This window comes from Esox lucius, chromosome 20 (genome assembly GCF_011004845.1).
Source record: "Esox lucius isolate fEsoLuc1 chromosome 20, fEsoLuc1.pri, whole genome shotgun sequence".
Taxonomy (NCBI): Eukaryota; Metazoa; Chordata; class Actinopteri; order Esociformes; family Esocidae; genus Esox; species Esox lucius.
In genome coordinates, this window is record NC_047588.1 from 11,974,343 (window position 1) to 11,991,587 (window position 17,245).

A 17,245-nucleotide genomic window follows, 5' to 3' on the forward strand; every position below is an offset into this window, starting at 1 on the left:
AGGTAATTACTTGTTTTTTTTCTACTTCCAATATCTAACATTAATGAATGCTGTATCAATTACTTTTCAGTGATCCCTTTAATAACGCAGATATTTGATACTTTAATATTCTGATACTTGATGTTAGGCGTTTTCTCACCCAGAAAGTCCTAAATCGGTCAGAAGACAAGCCACTACAAACATCTGCTAATCTTGGCCACCACTTGCTAAAAAGCCAAAATAAGGGATAAGGCTTTGTGTATGTTCCATTTTGTAATCACCATAGTTAAAGCAACATGAAATATGGAGATGATTTTAGGTGTTTTATTATGCTCACGTGTTTTGCCAAAAAAACTAATATCTTTTTTCAACTTACCATTTTGGGATGGATGCGTAGTACATGGTTTGTATGCACATTATATAAGTAAAATCACTATCATACCTCAGTTACCATGATTATCCTAATTTGAATGGTTTTAATGACAAGACCCTTTTTCCAACAATTTTCTAGCATCAAGTTGTAAAATGATGTAACCCACAAGTCACTTAAATGCTGGCATATTTAGTGATCATATCTCAGATACATTTCCATCTGGTTTTCCCAAGTGTTCTTCAGAATGTCCCTGCCACCTCACCACCTACCTTTGTTCCACCCCTGGAAGATCCAGCCCACCCTGGATGCCATGGTATCAGCACTGTGGCAATGTCTCTGCCCTGGTCAAAACATAGTATCAAACCATGACCTTGGACCAATCTTCGGCAATCTTTGGCATCCGGAGTTTGCAACCATGCCCCTCTATACTAACTACTTCGACCCGGTCACTGACCACCTGCCAAAGAAATTCCCATTGGCACATAAGTGGGTATAATTCCAACATATGTTCTATAAGGGGTCTTTTGTTTTGTAAACCACTATCATCCTTTATTACTCTCTCTCTCCCTCATGAGATGTTCAGTTAGTCATTTTCCCCCTTGTGGTCTAAGGCTGAACTACAACCTGAAGCTGAAGTGCTTCAACTCCTGGGCAGACGTGGACAGAGAGAGGGAAAGAGGGAAAAAGAGAAAATGCCACGTCCCCTCTTATGGAGGACCTCGAATCAGTGGTGCCTGTCTGTCTCGACTTACTAGGAACGGAGACTCAAGCGAGAGTAGAGGAACCCCCACCAACAGTCAGTTTATCTATCAGATGTATGGCTACCACTGCAGATAAACCTGGATGGTAGCTAGTGTGGGTCTTGTTCTGTCATTTGTTCAGAAGCCAATACATATGAGGGGGAAAAAATAAGACTACAAACTTTTTCATGTTTGTGGAAAATGTTTTTATTTTTAGACTACTGTTTTATCAGTGAGTACAGTACAGATACAAACTCTGCTGTAATAATAGCTACGGTCAAGTAAAACATAAGAACCTGCAGAGAGCCCATTAAAAAACACATCTTCACCATGTGTGCATGTGTGTTTAAGGTTGGAATCACAGCCCATGATTTGACAATAGGCCTTAAGAAAAAAATCCAAAGGTCAATGTTAGTCAGGGGCTTGGAAACCACAAATGAACATTGTAGTTGACAGAGCCACACATTTTAATATGAATGTATTTTCTTTTCTTAGGGAGGGGGTGGGTACATTCTACTTGTAGAATTCATGCTCCTGCTCGTCCTTCTTAATAACAGTTTTGTAGGCCTTCTCAAAGTCCTTGGCCAAGACGATGTACCTATTCTCACGGACAGCCAGCATTCCAGCCTGAGAGAGAAAGAGAGTGATGCAGAGAATTATAAGCACAAAAACAATAAGTAACTTACGCTAGTTACATTTCAGCCGGTCAGAGTTGCAATCTGAGGGGTACGGATAGCAGTGTTGTCGTCCCTGGAATGTTTTTTTAAACAATGCTCTTGTAGTGTTTGAATGACAAGTTGTGTGAATAGTGATAAGCAATAGCTAATAAGGGCCTGCTAGAGAACAGGCAAGGCAGTTCAATGGCCTCGTGCATCCCTCAGAATGTAGGCTCTAAGGCAGGAGCCTTGACCATTACAGCTCTGACATTCACAAGCAATGTTATTCCTTTCTAAATGCATTGGCTACATAATTAAACTGTCTACAGTATAGTGGGTGCGACAGTGTGACAAAGTTAATAAAGCTTCTTATTAGATTAGATTAAACTTCCTTGTCATTGAACAAGTACATCTAACATACCATCTAACCAGAAGAGCAAATAGAAGATGGCAGAAAATGTACAAATATTAAGTATATGTATATTACAAGTGAAATGTATAGTTGTGCAATGAAGGCAAATGCAGTACAAATGGCAGTACTAAATGCGCAAATAAGGCAAACAGAGGCAAATGCTCATTCTAGTGATGTTAATCCAATCACACCAATATGTTTTAGGGAGAAGACGTGGTATCCAGAATCATCAAGACCAGAATATTGTCCTGTGACAACCCCCCGTGCCACATCTTACAGGGGTGTACCGCTACATTGGCAAGATCCACTACCAGAGAGACGATTGTGGGAGAGACTCAGTCAAGTTAGGATTTTGAGCTGCGTATTACATACCTCTACGAGGTAGCGGTTACCAAACATAGACAACATGGGTTCAAACATCTGTAGCTGGTCATTCATATTGAGTATGGAAATGATAATTTCCCAAAAGCCCAGGGGACACTTACCTCCTGGCAGATAGAGTTGATGTCGGCTCCTGAGATCTTGTCTGGTCTAGCAACATCTGTAGTACGGTTAAGGACAACATACACTCATTTCACAGCTAAACTCAGTTTGTAGGACATGCAGCTTGCAATGCCATGGATGTGTGTTTGTGCACCAGTGCGGACTCACCAGTGCGGACTCACCAGTGCGGACTCACCAGTGCGGACTCACCAGTGCGGACTCACCAGTGCGGACTCACCAGTGCGGACTCACCAGTGCGGACTCACCAGTGCGGACTCACCAGTGCGGACTCACCAGTGCGGACTCACCAGTGCGGACTCACCAGTGCGGACTCACCAGTGCGGACTCACCAGTGTCACTCGCTGCGGTATTCGCTCTGAATTAATGCATCCGCCAAAAATCTCTTCTTTTTTTTTAAAATGACACCACAACATGTTTATTTCTTAATAAACGCATCAACATATAGCAAAGTGCTTTAACGTTCACCATCACGCCTTGATTGACATGAGATTTGTTCCAGATCAGAGTGTCATTCAAGACGGTAAATATTTGATGGAAACATAAATCCCAGTGAATAAACCAGACAGAAGAAGACATGCTCCTCCACTTATTTCTAATGAAAGACAGGAATGCCTGCTGAAGTCAGTCTGGATCCAACCCCAGAGGACACAAGGATACAGTCCTCCAGGTCCACCTCCTCAGACAGGTTCATCTTGCTGGTGATGGTGGAGAAGACCAGGCGTTTCTGCCGACGGTCGGGGAGGGGAAACTCAATCTTCCTGTCCAGGCGGCCCGGACGCAAGAGGGCTGGGTCCAGTGTGTCTGCCCTGTTGGTGGCCATGATCACCTGACGAGGGAAGAAACACCTGGGTCAGATAGAGGCAGGAGGTCGCATGAAAAAGCCGTAGCTGAAAGCTATAAAAATGTATTAGTGAATCGCTATATTGTAAAGTGAGACTTACATTTGTGACATTCTCAATATGCAGCCACACAGGTTGGCTGCAATAACGGCACTACAATTCACCATCAGCCTGGGTGATGGACTATATTGCTCTCCCAGTTAGCTCACCTTGACATTGACAGTCTGGTCAAAGCCATCCATTTGGTTAAGAAGCTCCAGCAGAATCCTCTGCACCTCTCTGTCGGCTGTTTCAGAAAGGAAGAAGAATGTAATGTAAAACCACTGCCATCAAGGTGTCATTCAAATACTCCAAAGAAAACATCAAGACACGGACATAATCAAGCCAAGTCTCTATTGTGGACATGATATTGTGGACTGATATGATATCCTCGTTCCTCCTCAGGCTTTCAGACTTGACAGTGAATGTTCTGATCACTTTTGATACCATTTACCAGTCACTGTCTTTTGATTTTGGTTAATAAAGTACTGAGAGATTAAAACAAAGGGATTAAAACAAGCATGTTAGAAATGTTAATCTGCTGGAGATCTGTTGCGGCTTGGAGTTAAATCAAAATGTGTTTTATTCATGTTTTTAACAACTGCGCTTGTTGTTCACCCGGAAAGTCACAGGTGAGACAAATCACTCGGTGGTACTAGTGAAGGCTAGTTCTCCCCCATTGCTCTAGATAAGCTGACAGGCGAGGGACCATTACAGTGTTGGGTACTTATGACTCAATCTGGCCAAGGATAAACCACAGCAATGTTTTCACAGCACCTCGGGAGCCCCGACCAAACATATTCGTGCTTAGTTGATTTGATGTCTGATTGATGTATGTGAGCACGTGTTGATATGACGAGATCACAGGTTGAGACAGGAATGTAAATCGGCCCGGTTTTGCTGGTCTTTATCAGGTTTTGTCTGAAACCACATGCAATGCTAGCAATTATTTACCAGTCCATATAGTCTCCTACCTCCAGTCTGTGCATCAAAACGCTTGGTAGCGATAGCATCGATTTCATCAATGAAGATGATGGCGGGGGCGTTCTCCTTGGCCAGCCGGAAGACATCACGTACCATGCGAGGACCCTCACCCAGATACTTCTGCACAAACTCCGAGCCTACCACGCGGATGAATGCCGCTGAGAAAGAGAGGGACCAAAATCTCAGAATATTGACATGGTAGCATGACCACACTATGTTGAATTTTTATACATCCAATAAATACATCTATTATTTAAAATGTCAACGGTCTTTTCAAAACATTTGCCAATACAAAATTATCCATACCTCTTGGAGAATTTTGAGGTATGGCTATGTAAGACTAATTAGTAAGTGAGACAGTAAAAATATATAGCTATAGCCTCATCATGTTAGCTTGCGTGCATCCATTAGATAATGGTTAACATGGTGAATGGTATACCTGTAGTATGATGAGCCACAGCTTTGGCCAGCATGGTCTTTCCACAGCCAGGGGGACCATACATCAGAACCCCCCTAGGTGGGTCAATACCAATCTGTTTGTAGAGCTCAAAGTGTGTGAGTGGCAGCTCCACTGCTTCCCTCACTTCCTGCTTTTGGATATCCATCCCTCCAATGTCCGCATACATCACATCTGGCTTTTGGTCTACAAGAGATACAGGGAAATGAAGAAAACACAAGAGAAATGGGAGAAGGGCTGCACTACAAGTGAAAAGGTTTTCATTAAGTGGAATCTATACCTCTGGTGCTCTCTATCCCATAATACTAATGTAAAGCAGTGTGTGTGTACCTGATGTGAGCATCATGATGCTGCTGTCAGCCTCTGGGGGCAGCACATCCACTAGGGCATTGCTGTGCTTGTGCAGGGCCACCGACGCATTGGGCTTTAGCAGCTCTCTGTCGATGGTGCTCAGGATACGCACATAGTAGTTAGAGCCTGAGTCAAGGGGAAGACAGAGAGAAGGACAGAGACCAAAAAAATGAGGACAGAAGAGGTAGAGGGAAAAAGGTGGTACAGGGAAAGAGTGGGAGATCACACAAGGAGATTTGGGGACATTCATTAATCCTAAGAAACCTTTATTCACTAAGCACATTAAGACAGAGAATTTGTTTACAAAATTAAAAAGACATTTAAACAAAGAAAGCAGCATTCACTAAACCAATACATACATAAAGTAACATTAGGCACTAGTGCTACTAGCGTTTCATTATATATCGGCCTGCAGTTGCTTTAAATGTGGTTTATTTCAGACTGATTGTCCTTATGTCTGAATCGGCGTTCAATATGGTCCACTCATTTTAATAATAAAATGTTTGGTTTTTTACTCAAATCATGTGTCCTACTGTTTTATTGTTATATATCAGTTGCAGTTTTATTGATGTGTAATACCTTTTTGCTACATTTATATTCAGGCAATGTATATTGTACAATTCAGAAGGGGAGAATGTGTATGTAATATAATTTATACATTTTCCATTGATTACACTTTGTTGTGTATTTTATTAAATTATATAGAATGCATTATTTAAATTATTTCATGATTGAGTTCATATTTGTTGATATTAGCAGCATCTTCAGGAACAACATTTTAATTTATGCCAGGGTAAATAGGTACAGAAATGACAAAACATCAGTATCAACATTAGTTGACTGTGTGAAATGAACTTTGCCCAATAGTTCTCATCAGTGTATCCCTAGGTGTTCCAGTGCAAAATATGGCAGCATATAAGAGGAGAGGGAATGGTCAGGAGCAACAACTCAAAAAGCATGAGTGCAAACACATTACCTGTGGTGGACCCAACAATGGCTGTGTTCTGATCCACAGCTTCCAGGAACTGCCCAATGACTAGTGGGATACTCTGTATCCTTTTCACCTCCTCCTGGGCGTGGAGGAACTCCTTCTTTAAGTTCTTCTGTTCATCTTTGATATACTCCTCCTGCACCTCCAAAAACTCCAGCTCCTGCTGCAGTTTCTACAAGTGTTGGGAGAGGGGTCATGAAGGGGTTATATAACAGTTAACAGCTTCACTTGCAATTGAAGACATATTACTGACCTGGCTCTTTTTGAGTCATTCTGTCGAGTGAAATGAAAATGCGGAGTATGTTTTATGTTGTGTCACAACTGAACTAATCACTTAATCGATAACAGACACACAGAAGATGTTCTCAGTACATACCTTGTATCTGCTGTAAAGATCTTCAAGATCCTCTGGTTCTGGGGCCAGGAAAGAAAGCCCTGTCTGGGGTCGTGAGCTCAACATTGCAGGCACCTCGTCCTATGTAGACATGAGAACAATAAAGTTGTGAGCCATTGTCCGATATTTACCATCAGTAGGTTGCTAGCTACGTTCAAACCTTTCCGTACTTAGCTCCCTGAGTGACTAGATGGATAATATTATTATTATTTATTATTATTAAAATAAATAAAACATGACATGAGGGAGATTTGGAGATCAGTTAATGACTGTTTGTTCCAGTTTGATTATCTTAATGTACAGCGACGCGTTTACTTCGAGCAAAAATAATTCCAGTAAGGCCGTAAATGACAACTACGTCCAATTAGTTAACGCGTTAAGTACATTGTCAGGATAGTGACATTAGCTATCATCTTTTGTCACTACTAGCTAGTAACGTTTTCAATCCAGTTGTAGCTAAGTAACATTAGCTACCATTAGCTTGTGTACCTTCTAGACACCACTAAAGTATTGTACTAGTACTGCTTATCTGGTTCCCCATACATATCATTAGTGCTAACAATAATTGTGCATTAACATTAATAATTAGCTAAAGAAACTACCGTTAATTAGTTACGTATCCATGTATCAACAAACAAACCTTAATAGCTAGTTAAAATTGCTTTTCCAAAAAAGCCAGTTTGCATGTTAGCTAGCTAACGTTAGGTTGCTTTCTTACCAATGCTAACTAGCAAGTTAGCTTGCATGACAGAGCATTTAGAGTGAATGAATTGACTGGTTTACTTGGGAATCCAAAATGTATTAAATATATTTAAAGAACGCAATAGATTAAAGACAGTACGTACTAAATTGTCTATATATTTCAAAGTCTAGTATATACATACACAACGGTCAAACAACGTTAAAATTGACACGGTCAGAATGAATCATACCTGAATTTTTTCAACAGTTACTCCAATATCCTCCATGTTGAATTCCCTTTCATGTGACGTACTACGTTCTACGTGAACATCTAAATAATTGTGAATATTTCAAGGGTAATGTAGTTTTTGTGCAAAAATGCAGTCCTCACGGTACTGTTAAGTAGGCTAATGATTTCTCATTTGTAAAAACATTTTTAGGGTTTTGTGATCGATGTGATTGCAAATTTGGGTTCAGTCCCATACAGTTCTGTCTGCACATCATGTTTAAATATTTCATTGAAAAGGTAGAGAAATTATAATTTCAGGAGTAAATGGTATTCATTCATTTTTTTAACCAGGTCATGTAATGTATTTAGAATGTCATTTCACCCTGGGGGACCCTTGTGTTTGTAACATATTTGAGTGATTTCTCAGTCAGTGAGTTATGTTACACACAAAACTGGCCAGAATGAGTACTAAACAACACACTCAAGTACATCGGAACATGTACTGAAGAAGCGAAATATGAATAATTTTTTTTCATCTCGCAATTTTAAATCAGTCTAACTACATAACTCATTTTGTGTGTAGTCACGGTTGTCTTTGTTTGGAGTCACTGGATTTCTGTAAGTAATGGTCCTATATCCAGATGTACTGACAATGTGTCAACTCTGCAGGGGCAGTGGATCCTGTTTGTCTAAGTCTCTCAGTTTTTGGACACAATATTATTTGAGCTAAATTCCAACCACCTGTTTTGAAAGGTAACCCAATTAAAGAAATCACACCAAAAATAAATGTCACTATTTAACAATAAAAAAAAAAACAGAAATGTAATTTCCTTATGCTGAAAGATTCTCATAGAGGTCTTTAAGAACCTCATCATATCTAAAGGCTTCAAGTGATATAAAGGCCACTCTTGACACAGGCAGTGTAGAGGTGCATGAGTCAACTGTCAGAGAGCCACTGTAGAAACAGGACCAACATGGTCAGGAGATCAGAAAAGAAAAAGTCTAAAACAATGTGCTCTGGACAGTTGAGTCAAAAGTAGAGTTGTTTGGCTGCAATGCCAGATGACATTTTGTCCAAAAAAAACAAAACACATACCAACTGTAAAGCATGGAGGCAGTAGCATTATGGTTTGGGGCTGCTTTGCATCCTGTGAGCCTGGGTGGTGTTATGTAAATTCTGAACTAAGGTGCATTTCAGAAATGTCTGCTTTTCTATTGCCTGGTATGTAACTATTTTCTTTGATTGTGAGACACATGTCTGTATAAATATCAGAGCATCACTAGGTACTCTGACCATGTTCCTGTGCTTAAACCAAGAAGGTAATCTGTCCATTGTTCCTTAGTAATGTAGGAGAGGGGGATCTGGTACTTGTCTTTGGGGCATCATTGACTGGTATCAGCAGATTATAAGGTTAGTCATTAATCTGCGCATCTGTACAACTCATCAAAACACAACACTGTTGAATCAGTATCATAAAGAAGAGAAGGCAAAAATTCCCAGTCAGTGTTAGAGACTGATTGTCAGTTACAAGAAAAGGCTATATGAAGTTATTTCAGCAAAAAACACTAATTATTGAAGATAAGCGTGGACTTATTTGTTTTAATAAAATGGCATTACCATTTATTTTCAGTGCATGAATGGATTAATGAGCTTTATGTTCTGTCTGACTAGTTCATGCAACAATATGTCTCAAGACCACACTTTTTTAGTCATGATGTGTTTTAACATGCACTTCTTTGAGCCTGTGATTGAGTTCCTGAAAGATAGCATGTAGGAACACATATAGGACAGTTTTATTGTTATACTTTATACCTGTACTATTTTACTTGGAGGGGAACAGGATCTTCTGCTTTAGTCCAATCACCTGAAAGAAAAACTGCACATCCTGCTCACTCTACTTGGCACACAAAACATCTGAGTGAATGGAAAGAGTCAAACTTCCCACCACTTCTGTCAAAACACTCACTGCGTCATTTGTGTTAGAATATATTTGCAGTTGCCTTGTTCATTGCGGTTACTTGATTTCCACCATTAGGTCTTCCAATCAGAGCATTTCATTGGGCATTAAGTTCTATATCATAACAAATGAGACATCCTGCAGTATGACAGTCACAATTTCCATCTGCAATGAGTCACTGGCATATCTCCAACACACATATTAGGATTCTGCATAGTGAAGATAGTTCGGTGAACTACATTTTTGTAATTTCTGATTTCAAAAGCAATGACAAACTTGAAATTACCTTTTAATGTTAGAGCATTCATGTTCATATAGAGTTCTTTAAAAAAAAATTTGGTCCTTCTTTTAAAAAAAATGTTGGTCCTTCTGGAGAGAGATGGATGTAGGATGAAGGACTTTAGTCAGAAAGGGTATTTTTCAACTCTCAACTCCAGACTTATACAGTATAATGTCCTTCATAAAATGTATTTGAAGCCCGGTATGCTTACAGTTTTTCTCGATTGCTTACAAGCTTCGGTCAATACTGATTTAGAACTATGTTTAGAACAATTTATTTTCTATTTTTTGGTGTATTGTTTTCTGACTGCTTGATAGTGTATATCCTTTTGATCACTTTGTTTATGATTTGAGAGCAGTGTTTGATTTTGAACACAGGTAAAACAGTTTTGAGGCGAAGGTTTCATTTTACGAGAGGAGTCAGAGGTTTTGTAAATAGTGCTTGAGGATGAGGTTTTGTTTAATGTTTTCAGAAAATGGTGCAAGGTTTCAGAAATTGTGTTTTAGCAATTGAGAAACTGTAATATTGAGACAATAAGCATAATGTTAATCTTTTTGTTCTATACTCCCAACCTTTGGATTTGATACTAAACAGTTACTATGAGGTAAAAGTCTAGGTTATCAACTTTAGAAATGACAACATATTTTATACATAATCCACCCTATTTACACATATTCCCTGAAATAATACCTGAAAATATATACCTTCACCTCATAGTAATTATTTGATTTCAATTCATTTTTTTTCAATTCTGTTATGTATCATAAAGTGGCATCCAGTGTGCAAATTCATGTTCATTTTGGATATACTTGATTTATTGTCTGATATCTGTTTAATGTCACAAAGTTACACATTGCATAATTACAGTGAAAATATCAGTTAACTTATTTGCACTAACAGGTAGGTGTTTCCTATAAAGATCTGTACATTTACTAACCGATACAGGAAGTTATACTGCTACGTGTTTTTCTCACTTCAGTTCCAGCTAACTAGAAAACAACATGCTGTTGAAAGTTGACAGTCTTTGCTATCCTTAAATCAAAAAAAGGATTATGCAGAACATTATCAATATTGTTTTCCTTATTGTTGCAGGTGAGTCTTTTCAACCTCATCGTATGATTGTTATTGAATTTAAAATATTATGGCAATTTGCAGTAATGTTTGAAATATGTCTAGTTACTTTCTAGGACTCCTTCATCAGGAAGTTCAGACTGTGTATTTAGAATAAACAGTCTGTCAGAAGTACAAAATAATATCTATTAATACCTTAGTAATTGTTCATTTGAGTGACAGGTCTGTAGGAGGCTAAACATATAATATTAATTTCTCAGGAACTTGGGCCCAGATTGCTATCCAGAGACCTGCAGAGATTGTATATAAATTGTCTCAGAATGCCACCTTCCCCTGTGAGTTCATACACACCCCAGTCCAGCAGGTGGAAAAGAATCCAATAATTTACTGGCACAATATGTTTCAGAGCAATATGACTAGGCTCTGGCCAACATCAGGGTTACATTACAAGGATCGTGTGGAGGTTCTGGACAGTGACCTCAACTCACGAAACAGATCTCTCCTACTTAAGAATGTCCAGTGGGAGGACAGCGAAGGGAAGTACGAGTGTAAGCTTTCTTATAGGGCCGGTGGACATAGTGCCAGGACGAAAGGGAATGGCACCAAGCTGCTGATATATGGTAATGGGACCATTTTTATTTTTCAGTTTTTCAATTTCTCACTTTTGTCCCATTTTTTACTTTCTGTCTGCCTGTATGTATATTCCAGATTCGTTAAGTTTTCATCCAGTGAATAACACACTTCTGTGTGCTGTGAATGTATCCTGGGACCCACGGTTTGTGTTGTCCGTCCGGCACAAGGGATCTAAAGCGTCCCTTGTCCGAAGCGCCACTGGTCCTTTTCAACTCATCACGCCGTTGTCTATAAGCCTCCCACTGGAGAAGAACAAGGACTATGAGTGTCAGCTCAACCTGAGCTCCACCGTTCTACTGAATCAGACCTTCAAACAACCAGTGGAGACATCAGGTAACACCTTCTAATTACATGCTCAGACCACCCACTGCTCAAAGTGTCTACAATACTATATTAACACTGTAACATGCTGAAGCACACTGAATGTTGTACAGAAGAATACTATACATAGTGTAGCTCTCACTCTGTAATACACGCGACCCCCTGACTTTTCCTCTTCGTTGTGTTTCTGGAGCAGAGAAGGAGCTTCCTGAACCAGTGTTTCTGTTCGTGGCTATCCTCCTAGTCCCCATCACTGTATTCCTGGCTCTGCTCATAGCAGTGCTTAAAAAAGTCTGACAGGAGAGAGCCAGACTGATGACTCAGCTGGCTTTAGTTTACCAAAACACACGGGAGGACGGCCTGTAATAACGGCTGAAATGGAGTGCGTAGAAATGGAATCAACTCATGAAAATACAATTAATTCCGTTCCAGCTAATACTATGAGCCCATTCTACTTGATGAAAGTGGCAGCACATTATCCTGAAACACGCTGACTTCAGGAATGGATGTTTTATTATATTTTTTTTTATATTAACATTACTTATATTAACATTAGTCTGGGCCTCAATTTTTCCACTCACTCTTTTTTTTAGTAATTCAAAAAAATCTACAGTACAGTATTTACAATTCTATATTATTATCTTGTATGTTCTGCACACATGGCGACACTGCAAAATAAACTACAAAGAACCATGATTGTGTAATGAAACATTGAGGAATGCACCTAAGCTGAAATGTTTGCATTTGATTAGAAAACCTGTGTGTAATAATAGACAGAGTGTGCTTAAAACACAAGGAAACAGAATGTGCTTAAAATAAGGAAACACCAGAAGTGTTTCTGGTGTATATGAAATATAAATAATTTCATATATTTTGTATATTTTGATTTTGCCCTGTACAGCACTTTGGTCAACTACAGTTGTTTTAAATGTGCTTTATAAATAAAGTTGACATTGACATTGAGAAGTGATTCTTCAAAGTCTATTTTTAATTAAACACAAAACAACAATTAAATAAAGTAGAGTTTACAAAAAATACTATAGTTTTACAGTATAGTGAAATAATAACTGAAATAAAATGAAAAAAATTAACATACAAGTACAAAAATAATATATTTGAGATAGTAAGTGCTATAGCACTTGTTTTTGTTTGGTGTGAATGAATACAGGATGTCTTGATACAAAACACTTTGTTTTAACAGTTTAAGTTAACAATAGTTTTAAAAACAAGCATGACCATTTTGACTACAACCCTAACTCATATCAGATAATATGCAAATGTTCTTATGCAATAAAGAGAAAGAATGAAGGGGGTTCAGGTCAGGCGAGTTGGCTGGCCAATCAAGCATAGTAATACCATAGGCATGGGCAAACCAGTTACCAGTTGTTTTGGCACTGTGGGCAGGTGCCAAGTCTGCTGGAAAAGGAAATCAACACCTCCATAAAGCTTGTCTGCAGATGGAAGCATGGAGTGCTCTAAAATGTCCTGGTAGATGGCTGCATTGCCTCTGGACCCAAATCATCACTGATTGTGGAAACTTAACACTGGACTTCAAGCACCTTGGAATCTGTGCCAAAAAAAGAACTGTTCCATGATGTTTTGAGATGCACCTGTATTTCTAAATCATGTTTTTTTTTATTGTACTAGTACAACATTGTTGTTTTTAATTCAACTAGTTCCTCTAAAGATTTCTTCCATCAAAAGCATTTTTACTGTTGTCTGTGGTACTTGTAAGAATTAGTGTTCATCTCCATCATACAGGTATGGGATCTAGCCCCTCTGGTGGTCATGTTTGCTTAGTGACAAATATTCCCACTAACAGGCAACAGTGATAAAAACAGTATGTTCCGGAAGGTTCAATCAGGCTAACATGTTTCTTCAAAGGTACCCATACAGATGGAGAGTTTAGTTGACCCTCCTTGCTTTGAAAACATGGCCTAGCTACGAGGCCTAAGGACACAAGCACCAATCCAAATACTAAGTAAACAACCAGCCAGTCGAGAGACGGTGCAGCTGCCAATGTATTAAGGAGATTTTGGAGTAACATCTGTGACTTGCTGTAGTACTACTGGGATAACACAAAGCTGAGTACTAGGAACGAGCGCTTAGTTCCCTTAAAACCCAGCACAAAACTTTTACTTTTTTTTGTTACATTACCAATAGACCTTGTTTTACAGGATTCTGTTTCAATAAATGTGTGTTTATTGATTTCTAATCATTCGCAATGTGTTTTAAATTCTCAAAGAAAATTATTAATGAATCTGTAAAGCAAAATTCTATCCTCACACCATGTAGATTAACCAGCTCAATGTTAGGGTAATACTTTTAGAAGTGTAATCCTCATGCAAAAATGACAAATCTGTGAAATATGAGAATTTTAGTATTAGAATATGATTGCCTTGCTGGGTCGCACTCTAGCTTTTCCTTGTGGAAACTTGGGCACCTGTGAGCTCAATTCAGGTGGAAGGTCGGAGAGTGCATTCCTTCTGGCACGTAAGGATTTTAGCGTTGACTTGCTGGTAAGAGCCAGAACGGCATGCGATGTGCATGTATCTCCATCTTCGCCCTGCGATAAAGCAGGGCCTGCATTATGAATGGGATATCACGATAGTCAGGAGAAAAAAGAAACGGAACCAGGCAAGCCTAGGTCGGCCAGCCCATGATTAGAAGGAATGCATGTTGTTGCTCTCGCTAGATTCAAACCAGTGTCTCTCATATGACAGGCTGTATCTTTTACCACAACGCCACAAGCCAATATGTGTGTAGTGTTGTGCATTGTAAACCTATTGAAACTAGTTCCCTACATTATAACATCCAAACCAACAACTGGTAAACAGGGTTGATGCCCTGTTATATTATATTATATATACACTCACCTAAAGGATTATTAGGAACACCATACTAATACTGTGTTTGACCCCCTTTCAGCTTCAGAACTGCCTTAATTCTACGTGGCATTGATTCAACAAGGTGCTGAAAGCATTCTTTAGAAATGTTGGACCATATTGATAGGATAGAATCTTGCAGTTGATGGAGATTTGTGGGATGCACATCCAGGGCACGAAGCTCCCGTTCCACCACATCCCAAAGATGCTCTATTGGGTTGAGATCTGGTGACTGTGGGGGCCATTTCAGTACAGTGAACTCATTGTCATGTTCAAGAAACCAATTTGAAATGATTCGAGCTTTGTGACATGGTGCATTATCCTGCTGGAAGTAGCCATCAGAGGAGGGGTACATGGTGGTCATAAAGGGATGGACATGGTCAGAAACAATGCTCAGGTAGGCCGTGGCATTTAAACAATGCCCAATTGGCACTAAGGGGCCTAAAGTGTGCCAAGAAAACATCCCCCACACCATTACACCACCACCACCAGCCTGCACAGGGGTAACAAGGCATGATGGATCCATGTTCTCAAATTCTGACTCTACCATCTGAATGTCTCAACAGAAATCGAGACTCATCAGACCAGGCAACATTTTTCCAGTCTTCAACTGTCCAATTTTGTTGAGCTTGTGCAAATTGTAGCCTCTTTTTCCTATTTGTAGTGGAGATGAGTGATACCCGATGGGGTCTTCTTCTGTTGTAGCCCATCCGCCTCAAGGTTATGCGTGTTGTGGCTTCACAAATGCTTTGCTGCATACCTCGCTTGTAACAAGTGGTTATTTCAGTCAAAGTTGCTCTTCTATCAGCTTGAATCAGTCAGCCCATTCTCCTCTGACCTCTAGCATCAACAAGGCATTTTCGCCCACAGGACTGCCGCATACTGGATGTTTTTCCCTTTTCACACCATTCTTTGTAAACCCTAGAAATGGTTGTGCGTAAAAATCCCAGTAACTGAGCAGATTGTGAAATACTCAGACCGGCCCGTCTGGCACCAACAACCATGCCATGCTCAAAACTGCTTAAATCACCTTTCTTTCCCATTCTGACATTCAGTTTGGAGTTCAGGAGATTGTCTTGACCAGGACCACACCCCTAAATGCATTGAAGCAACTGCCATGTGATTGGTTGATTAGATAATTGCATTCATGAGAAATTGAACAGGTGTTCCTAATAATCCTTTAGGTGAGTGTATTTATGTTGTGACAACACCACTCACTGTTGCTAGTTTACAGGTTCCTCACTGGAGCAGTGGGTAGTGCACCTATCTGGGATGTGGAAGGTTGCTGGTTAAAAACAAGGTTTTCTTATTTTTTTTCTCCATTCCATCTCTAACGTTATTTTACTGAACGTAATACATCTTACGATATCCCCTGGCTAAAATGTTCTTAAAATAGTCTGCGTAATCCTTCTGAGACCAGGTTGCAACGGCACATACTACCTCATCATAAAATTGCATCTCGACATTAGATCATTTTGTCAACCATTAACATCATGCAAAGTTTGAATATTTAACTAGACACCATTAAGTATTGTGTTAAACTGACTAACATTTCTTAATAAGTTTACTTCCACCACAAATAGTATCTATGAACTGTATGGCTTTTGCCACTGGCCGTTTTAACAGCGTATTAGCCAGTAATAGGCTTACTAGTATCTACTTATTACTAGGAATAGTCATAATTGAGCAATTGCTAGAGACTGAAGATGAACTTTACACTGCCAAAGCTATTTCATTTCATGGCACAACAAAGTTTGTTTTTCTTTCATTCGTGAATGACACTGATACAATAACTATCAATATATGTGAAAATAAAGTGAGAAGACTAGAGAATCGTGGAAACCCATCCTCCTTTACTGCGCAAGGGGTTGTGAAGTATGCAAATCCATCAGAAATAGTCGCAATATAACAGTAAACAGTTTTATTTTAGGAGTACTATATAACGTATTAACCAAATCTTGAAGCCAGCAAGGTTTTTGTCTATCCTGAACAAATGCTAATGCATAATTTGTTTTGAAGAATTTACCAATTCGCCAATGCAATTCGGTTCCCAAATTTAGCTGCCATTTTTGTGCTTCAGTACCTGAGCTGAGCGGTAGAGGGCAGAATTGTAATGACGTTTCGCCATCTAAGGTACGATCTGTACAACAGAACAAGTTGGTAAACTGGTCTGATCTACATACAGACAGAGCCCAGATGGAACTAATGTACCATAAGCAAACATAATATTCCGGACCATTTATTTTGTATTACTCCAATATCCAATGAAACACGGGGGCAATATTGAGAGATATGTGTTTGGATTTCTTTTCAAAGAACTCTTTGGAAACACGTTTTCTTGGGATAAAATCCTCGTTGCCATAACAACATTATTCACATACCTCAATCCCACAGCTGTAATTCATCACTCCTCTCCACACACCAGTAGCGCCCTTTCCCAAACTCTCTCAGCGCTACCCGTCCCAGGG

The 17,245-nt window shown here is 39.4% G+C and overlaps 2 protein-coding genes across 5 annotated transcripts; one reads left to right on the top strand and one right to left on the bottom strand.

Annotated features, from left to right (window-relative positions):
- Window positions 1-1,274: 1,274 nt before the first annotated feature.
- Window positions 1,275-17,197, bottom strand: psmc4 (proteasome 26S subunit, ATPase 4). 4 transcript variants are annotated; one of them, XM_034288960.1, is made up of 10 exons: window positions 17,159-17,197; window positions 6,702-6,800; window positions 6,311-6,497; window positions 5,314-5,460; window positions 4,966-5,169; window positions 4,517-4,684; window positions 3,713-3,789; window positions 3,322-3,490; window positions 2,646-2,701; window positions 1,275-1,719 (listed from the first exon to the last, which is right to left on the bottom strand). In XM_034288960.1, exons 1-10 carry the CDS (start codon window positions 17,180-17,182, stop codon window positions 1,606-1,608), a joined length of 1,245 nt encoding a protein of 414 aa, XP_034144851.1. In that variant the 5' UTR covers window positions 17,183-17,197; the 3' UTR covers window positions 1,275-1,605. The 4 variants fall into 4 exon arrangements, with proteins under 4 accessions (XP_034144851.1, XP_010903654.1, XP_034144852.1 ...); XM_010905352.3 differs by lacking the exon at window positions 17,159-17,197 and adding an exon at window positions 7,652-7,736; XM_034288961.1 differs by lacking the exon at window positions 17,159-17,197 and adding an exon at window positions 7,604-7,629.
- On the top strand, window positions 10,832-12,785 carry LOC105031109. Its single transcript, XM_010905355.4, has 4 exons — window positions 10,832-10,959; window positions 11,199-11,558; window positions 11,647-11,904; window positions 12,089-12,785. Exons 1-4 carry the CDS (start codon window positions 10,920-10,922, stop codon window positions 12,187-12,189), a joined length of 759 nt encoding a protein of 252 aa, XP_010903657.1. The 5' UTR covers window positions 10,832-10,919; the 3' UTR covers window positions 12,190-12,785.
- Window positions 17,198-17,245: the final 48 nt, after the last annotated feature.